General features: G+C 46.1%; 1 protein-coding gene across 1 annotated transcript in view; it reads left to right on the top strand.

The window, feature by feature from the left end:
• Positions 1–5,234, top strand: part of MBOAT4 (membrane bound O-acyltransferase domain containing 4) — a 9,139-nt gene extending 3,905 nt beyond the window's left edge. Inside the window, exons 2-3 of the mRNA XM_010838819.1 lie at positions 214–438; positions 4,221–5,234. Coding sequence (XP_010837121.1) covers positions 214–438; positions 4,221–5,184 — 1,189 coding nt within the window. The 3' untranslated portion in view covers positions 5,185–5,234. The remainder of the gene's footprint in view (positions 1–213; positions 439–4,220) is intronic.
• The last annotated feature ends 2,737 nt before the right edge of the window (positions 5,235–7,971 follow it).

Below are 7,971 nucleotides of genomic sequence, written 5' to 3' on the forward strand. Positions count from 1 at the left end.
AGGGGTGACCAGGCAGGAATCACGGTTCGCCTCCCAAGGAAGTAGTTCACAAATCCACCCTGCCCTACCTCCCGCATTTCTCTCCTATACCGCTGTGACTTCTTTAGGGGTGGAGTGGGGTCCACCTCCATCGGGCTTCCCAGGTGGTTGCCACGGGGACTGACTGCACTGCTTGGAGGCGGGCTCAAGGCCAGGCTGTCGTCTGTGTTCCAGGTACCTGTTCCTCCTGGCGGGAGGCGGTGCCCTGGCCGTGGCTGCTATGGGTGCCTTCGCTGTGCTGGTCTTCATCCCCGCCCTGTGCACGGTGGTCCTCATCCACTCGCTTGGCCCCCAGGATGTCTACAGGCCGACCTTCCTCTTTCAGATGACCTGGCAGACGCTGTGCCACCTGGGTCTGCACTATACGGAGTATTATCTGCAAGAAGCTCCTTCTACAAGGTAAAGCAGCCCATTCCTGCACTGGTACCAAGCCACCAGGGTTTGCTTCCACCCAGATGGTGGAGAGGACCTGGGCATTGAGTTTGAATCCGAATTCTTCCATATCTCAGCAGTGTGATCTTGAGTGAATCAGTCAACCTCTCTCAGCCTTCATGTCTTTTTCTGAAATAAAGGATGTGTGTGTGTGTGTGTGTGTGTGTGTGTGTGTGTTGGGGGATAACAACGCCTATCTTGCAAGCTTCTTAGGTTAGAGGTAATGAATATACCGTAAGTCCGCTACCCATGAACGAATTCTACTCCAAGAGTGTGTTCATAAGTCCAATTTGTTCAAAAGTCCAACAAAGTTAGACTAGGTACCCAACTAACACAATCAGCTATATATACTGAAATAGGTTTATAATACTTCTCACAAAACAGTACATAAAAAACAAAAAAATAAAGAAAACATTTTTAGTATTATGGTACAGTACCTTGAAAAGTACAGCCCCTGGCACACAGGGGCTGACACTGAGCACACAGGCAAGTAGAGTTCCTGCCAGGAGGAGGGAGAGGAGGTGGGAGATGGTAGAGCTGAAGGATCGTCAGCAACAGGAGATGGAGGGCGAGCTGCAGTTTCACGCACACCTGATGTTAATGGAATGTATGTCCATGTCTGAAAGTGTGCAACTTAAAGGTTCATATGTAGGGGAGTTACTGTATAAACCTATTCTAGTAAGGGGCTTCCCTCGTAGCTCAGTCAGTCAAAGAACATGTCTGCAATGCAGGAGACCTGGGTTTGATTCCTAGTTCGGGAAGATCCCCTGGAGAAGGAAATGGCAACCCACTCCAGTATTCTTGCCTGGGAAATCCCATGGACTGTAGCCTGAGGTCGAAAGAGTCGCACACAAATTAGTGATTAAACCACCACCATTCTAGCACAGTACTGTATAGCTGATTCTGTTAGTTGAGTACCTAGGCTAACTCTGTTGGACTTAGCGAACAACTTGGACTCACAAATGCTCTCTCTGAACAGAACTTGTTCGTATGTAGAAGACTTACTGTAAGTGTAAATGTATGACTGCTAGCCTAGTAACTACCATGAGCTTCCCACGTAGCACGGTGCCTGGCACCAGCTGTAATTATCATTGTGCCCGAGAAAGAGGGTGAACCAGGAGTCCCAGGCCCCCGCCTGCAGGTGACTAAGCAGAGGACACACACCTCAGTGCAGGCGGTTTAGACACCCAGCTGGCAGCCTCCCTGCTGTTTTCCGGTAAAATAGGGAAGGGCCAAACTGACTGTCAGCCTCTGCTGAATTTCCGCACACCTGCTCCGCAAGAGTTTTACTTTCACTGAGACACAACTCTCCATCCCCTAGAAGAAGAGAAGTCACCCAATCCAGGAAAGAAAATCAGGTGCCAAGCAAAGTCTAGGGATGTGTTTTCCTGAACCAGTGAGATCAGCAGGATTAGAGGGAAGCAGGCACCTCTGCCATCCTGAGGGCTGTTGCTCCCGGCTCCACGGTCTCGTGGTGAACTAGAGTGGTGACCTATCGAGGGGAGAGTCACCTCTCTGATTCTAGCTGCCGTTGGCTCCTGCACTTTGCCATCCCTCTGCACCCAGGATCCTTTTCTTTATTCTATTTTCACCAAAGGCTCCAGGGCTTGCTTCTCTGAGGAGAAGGCACGATGGCGGGTGGGTAGGGAGTGGGGAGTCCCGACTGGGATGTGGTGACCTAGGGCTACCTGGGGGGCCTGGAGGAGCAAGTCGAACAGGATCTGGCTGGATGGGAAGGAGGCTGAGCCAGAGCTGAAGTGGGAAGATGCATTTGTTTGCTCTGGCCCTCATACAGAGGGCTGTGGACAGGTGGCTTCAACAACAGACATTTTATTTCCTCTGGAGGCTGAAGCCCAAGGTCAAGGTGTTGGCAGGTTCAGCTTCTCCTGAGGCCTCTCTCCTTGGCTTGTAGATGCTTCTCCTTGTGCTTTCCCACAGTCTTCCCTCTCGGCGGGTCTGTGTACTGATCTCTTCTAAGGAGACCAGTCACCTTGGACTAGGGTCCACCCTCTTGACCTCATCTTACCTTAATTACCTCCTTGAAGGCCCTAGCTCCAAATACACACATCGTAGGACCTCCAGTGGTCCAGTGGTTAAGACTCCATGCTCCCAATGCAGGGAACTCGGGTTCCATCCCTGGTTGGGGAACTAAGATCCCACGTGCCACGCAGTGCAGCCAAAACCAAACCAAAACCAAAACGAATAAATGGAAAAAAAAAAAAAACCACCCAACATTCTGAGGTGCTGGAGGTTAAGAGTCCAACATATGAATTGAGGGTGGGGTGGACATGTTCAGCCCTTAACAGAAGGTGAGTGAACAGGGGTTAGTGGCCGGTTTGCTTACTGTTTGATAAGTCAAATAAGGAGGTCAGTTGTCCTTTAGTTCTCAGACACAGAAACAGCATTGGTTGGGAAACAGAACCATTTTCTCCTCATAGGACAGCAATCCTGATTGTCGAGTGTGTCACTGTAATTGTCATTAATTTTCTCCTTGACAGTCCTGCCAGCAGGATCTTCTCTACTGTGAGGGCGAAGCAGGAAGAGCTCAGGTGGCTGGTCAGGAACACGCCTCTAATTGCTAATGACTCAGCGAACACCCTGAACCTCTAGCATGACTCCCTGTTCCTCAGCTCAGATCCCAAAGCCTGCAGAATCTTTCATTTAAAAAAATTTTTAAATTGGAGGATAACTGCTTTACAATGTTGTGTTGGTTTCTGCCGTACAACAACTCAAACCAGTCAAAACTATATATATGAAAAGTGAAAAGTATTAGTTGTTCAGCCATGTCTGACTCATTGCAACCTCATGGACTATAGTCCACCGGGCTCCTCTGTCCATGGGATTCTCCATATACATCCTACCTCTTGAGACTCCTTCCCACCCACACCCCCCTAACCTACTCCTCTAGGTCGTCACAGAGCACCAGGCTGAGCTCCCTGTGTTACAGAGCTTCCCACTAGCGATTCGTTTCACACGTGGTAGTGTATATAAGTCAATGCTATTCTCTCAATTGATCCCACCCTCTCCTCTCCACACTGGGTCTACAAGACCATCCTCTATGTCTGTGACTCTATTCCTGCCCTGCAAATAGGCTCATCGATACCATTTTTCTATATTCCATAGACATGCGTTAATATACAGTATTTGTTTTTCTCTTTCGGACTCACTTCACTCTGTATAACAAAGCCTGCAGAATCTTACAGTCCAGATCTTCAGCTTCCTAGACTCTCTTCATTCCTAAGGTTCTGTTTCTTCTGTGGCAAATTTCTCCCAGGTCCCTGATCCTAATCTTAATAAGCCACTCTCAGAGATAACATATTCAATGTTTCCCCCATAATATTCCTTGTTTTTCTTTTATTTGCCTCTCTGACTAAGGATTCATCTCTCCATTTATCCTTCCATCCTGCTCAGAGGATCCTGTGGCTCTGAATTAAGCCAAGAGTCTTTGGGGTAGCACTGCAGGGTACTAGATTGGTCTTACATGCTTTTTAAAAAATTAAAAAAAAAAAAAAGTTTGGTCACCCCTCCCCCCATGGCATGTGGGATCTTAGTTCCCTGAAGAGGGATTGAACCCATGACCCCTGCATTGGAAAGTGGAGTCTTAACCTCTGGATCTCCAGGAGAGTCTCAGATTGATCTCAATTGTCTAGAGCCACCCATTTCCCCAGGGATCTTGTTTGAGCAATTGGATGGGGCTAAAATAAACTATGGAATGTTTTACTTTAAAAAAAAATATATATCTCTTTCAGGTTCTGCATCACTCTCTCTTCGCTCATGCTCTTGACCCAGAAGATCACATCTCTGTCTCTGGATATTCGTGAGGGGAAGGTGGTAGCACCATCAGGACGCATCCCTAACAAGAATTCTTTGTTTGAGCATCTGCATGCGGCTCTTCCCTATCTCAGCTACTTGCTCTTCTTCCCTGCCCTCCTAGGAGGCCCGCTGTGTTCCTTCCAGAGGTTTCAGGCTCGAGTTGAAGGGTCCAGCAGTTTGTGGTCCAGGCACTCTTTCTGGGCTCTGACCTGGAGGGCGCTGCAGATCCTGGGACTGGAGAGTCTGAAGGTGATCGTCAGCGGGGTGGTGGGCGTGGGGGCAGGACTTGGAGGCTGCAGGCAGCTGCAGTGCGTCTTCGTCCTGTGGTCCACGGCCGGGCTCTTCAAACTCACCTACTACTCCCACTGGCTCCCGGATGACGCCCTCCTCCGCGCAGCCGGCTTTGGATCTGAGTTAGGTCGCAGCCCGGGTGAGGAGGGACTCCTCCCCGATGCGGACATTTGGACGCTGGAAACGACCCACAGGATAGCCCTGTTCGCCAGGAAGTGGAACCAGAGCACGGCTCGGTGGCTCCGACGCCTGGTTTTCCAGCAGCGCAGGACCTGGCCCTTGTTGCAGACATTCCTCTTCTCGGCCTGGTGGCACGGTCTCCACCCGGGACAGGTGTTTGGTTTCCTCTGCTGGGCTGTCATGGTGGAAGCCGACTACCTGATTCACGCCTTCGCCAGCGTGTTCATCAGCTCCTGGCCCATGCGGCTGCTCTACAGAGCCCTGGCCTGGGCCCACCCCCAGCTCATCATCGCCTACATAATGCTGGCCGTGGAGGCCCGGAGCCTCTCCTCTCTCTGGCTGCTGTGGAATTCTTACAGCAGTGTCTTTCCCACGGTGTACTGTATTTTGCTTCTCCTGTTAGCAAAGAGAAAGCATAAATGCAACTGACATCTTTCCCATCCCTCCTCTCATATGCCCATGAAACAGACGTTAGAAAGTACCAGATGGCACCTGTGTGCATGTATTTGCACTTTTCCATGATAAAAGTTGTTTTTTTTTTTTAAGTAATGGATGTATATACCTGATGTCTTGACATGGAAATCTGTCTATCTACTTTAATGATCTATTATTGATGCTGATACTGAGGATCCAGAAAGGAAAAAGACATAATTTCGTCCCTTAGGGGTTACAGTTTATGTGTGGAAGGAAAGTTTAGGTTTAATATGATACATAAAAATATAAGGCACTTTAATGTTTATACATGGAATCTAGAAAAATGGTATGATGAACCTATTGCAGGGCAGGAATAGAGACGCGGACATAGAGAATGGACTTCTGGGCACAGAGAGGGAAGGAATGGGTGGGATGGATTGACAGAGTAGCACTGAAACATATACATTACCATATATACACTAGATAGTATGGTAAGTTGCTAGATAACACAGGGAGCTCAATCCAGTGCTCCGTAACAACCTAGAGGGATGGGGTGGTGGGGTGGGAGGGAGGTTCAAGAGACAGCAGTTCAGTTCAGTTCAGTCTCTCAGTCGTGTCTAAGTTTGCCACCGCATGGACCGAAGCACGCCAGGCTTCCCTGTCCATCACAAACTCCCGGACCTTGCTCAAACTCATGTCCATCGAGTCAGTGATGCCATCCAACCATCTCATCCTCTGTTGTCACCTTCTCCTCCCGAGTTCTATCTTTCCCAGCATTGGGTCTTTTCCAGTGAGTCAATTCTTTGCATCAGGTGGCCGAAGTATTGGAGTTTCAGCTTCAGCATCAGTCCTTCCAATGAATATACCGGATTGATTTCCTTTAGGATGGACTGGTTTGATCTCCTTGCCCTCCAAAGAACTCTCAAGATTCTTCTCCAGCAGCACAGTCAGAAGGCATCAATTCTTTGACACTCAGCCTATTTTATTATCCAGCTATCACATCCATATGTGACTACCAGAAAAACCATAGTTTGACTAGACGGACCTTTGTCGGCAAAGTAATGTCTCTGCTTTTAAATATGCTGTCTAGGTTGGTTATAGCTTTTAGCAAGTGTCTTTTAATTTCATGGCTGCAATCACCATCTGCAGTGATTTTGGAGCTCAAGAAAATAAAGCCTCTCACTGTTTCCATTGTTTCCCTGCCTATTTGCCATAAAGTGATGGGACCGGATGCCTGATCTTCGTTTTTTGAATGTTGAGTTTTAAGCCAGCTTTTTCACTCTACTCTTTCACTTTCATCAAGAGGCTCTTTAGTTCCTTTACGCTTTCTGCCATAAGGGTGGTGTCATCTGCATATCTGAGGTTATTTATATTTCTCCCTGCAATCTTGATTTCAGCTTGTGCTTTATCAAGTCCAGCATTTTGCATGATGTACTCTGCATATAAGTTAAATAAGCAAGGTGACAACATATAACCTTCACATACTCCTTTCTCAGTTTGGAACCAGTCTATTGTTCCATGTCTTTCACTTTCATCAGGAGGCTCTTTAGTTCTTCTTCACTTTCTGCCATAGGATGGAGTCATCCGCATATCTGAGGTTATACAGCTACATGTATACATATAGCTGATTCAATTTGTTGTACAGCAAAAACTAACACAACACAGTAAAGTAATTATCTTCCAATTAAACCTAAATTTTAAAAAATATAAGGTGCTGTGAACAAAGTAGAAAATGGCATCTACAGATGGTCTCCAACTTACAATGGTTCAGCTTATGACTTTGCAACTTAACAATAGTGCAAAAGCAATACATATTCAGTGGAAATCATCCTTGGAATTTTTATCTTTTCCTGGCTAGTGATTTATGGTATAAGGCTCTCCTGGGGTAGCCACAGCTCCCAGTCAGTCACAGGATCATAAGTAACTTGAAACTTCCCTGGTGGTCCAGTGGTTAAGACTTTGAACTTCTAAAGCAGGGGCATGGATCTGATCCTTGATCAGGGAACTAAGATCCTACGTGCCGTGCGGCACAGCCAAAAAAAACAAAACCACCAAGAATTTGAAAAATTTGGTCTAAAAATGGCAAGGCTGATATTATCTCAGAGAGATATGTTAATAAACTGAGAATCCAGCAGACTAGATAGATAATCACTTACATAATTAAATTCTTAAAATTATTTAAATTCTTAAATACAAAACTGATTCATGAAATATATCCCATGAAGAGACTGATAACAAGAAGTAAACACTATTTTAGTACAACTTTGAGGGTCTGGTCCTTTTTCTTGGTATATAACTTCCTCTGTTTCTTCTTCTGTTAGGATTTAAAATATACTGAGAGAAAGAGGTCAGGACCTCCAAGTTCCAGCGAGCAATGTCATTTTAACTAGCATTTTCCTAGCGCTACCACAACTGTGGGCCACCTGGATTATTATCTAATTTATTTTTTTTTTCTTCAAATCAACTTTAACTTACCTTACTTTTAAAAACTTTGTTTCCGAGTAGTAGCATTGGCAAAAATTGGCTTTGGTATACTAATTTTATTCTCCTTCCGAGCTCACTAAAAGAAACACATCCTTGCTTGAGTGAGAAATGTTTGTGTACTGCTTAAAATCATCTGCTTATCTCAGGATTATGTTTGTCCCACCAAAGAAAGAATTATACAGGTATCTAAGCTTCTAATACAGAAAATTTTCATCCTCAAAATATAAAATTGCAAAAAGCTTTTAATGTCTAAAATTTAACAAAGGTAATACTAAGAAGCTATAATATATATGCACGCATGCTGCTGCTGCTGCTAAG

The sequence above is a fragment of the Bison bison genome, unplaced genomic scaffold (genome assembly GCF_000754665.1).
Source record: "Bison bison bison isolate TAMUID 2011002044 unplaced genomic scaffold, Bison_UMD1.0 scf7180017864105, whole genome shotgun sequence".
Classification (NCBI taxonomy): domain Eukaryota; kingdom Metazoa; phylum Chordata; class Mammalia; order Artiodactyla; family Bovidae; genus Bison; species Bison bison.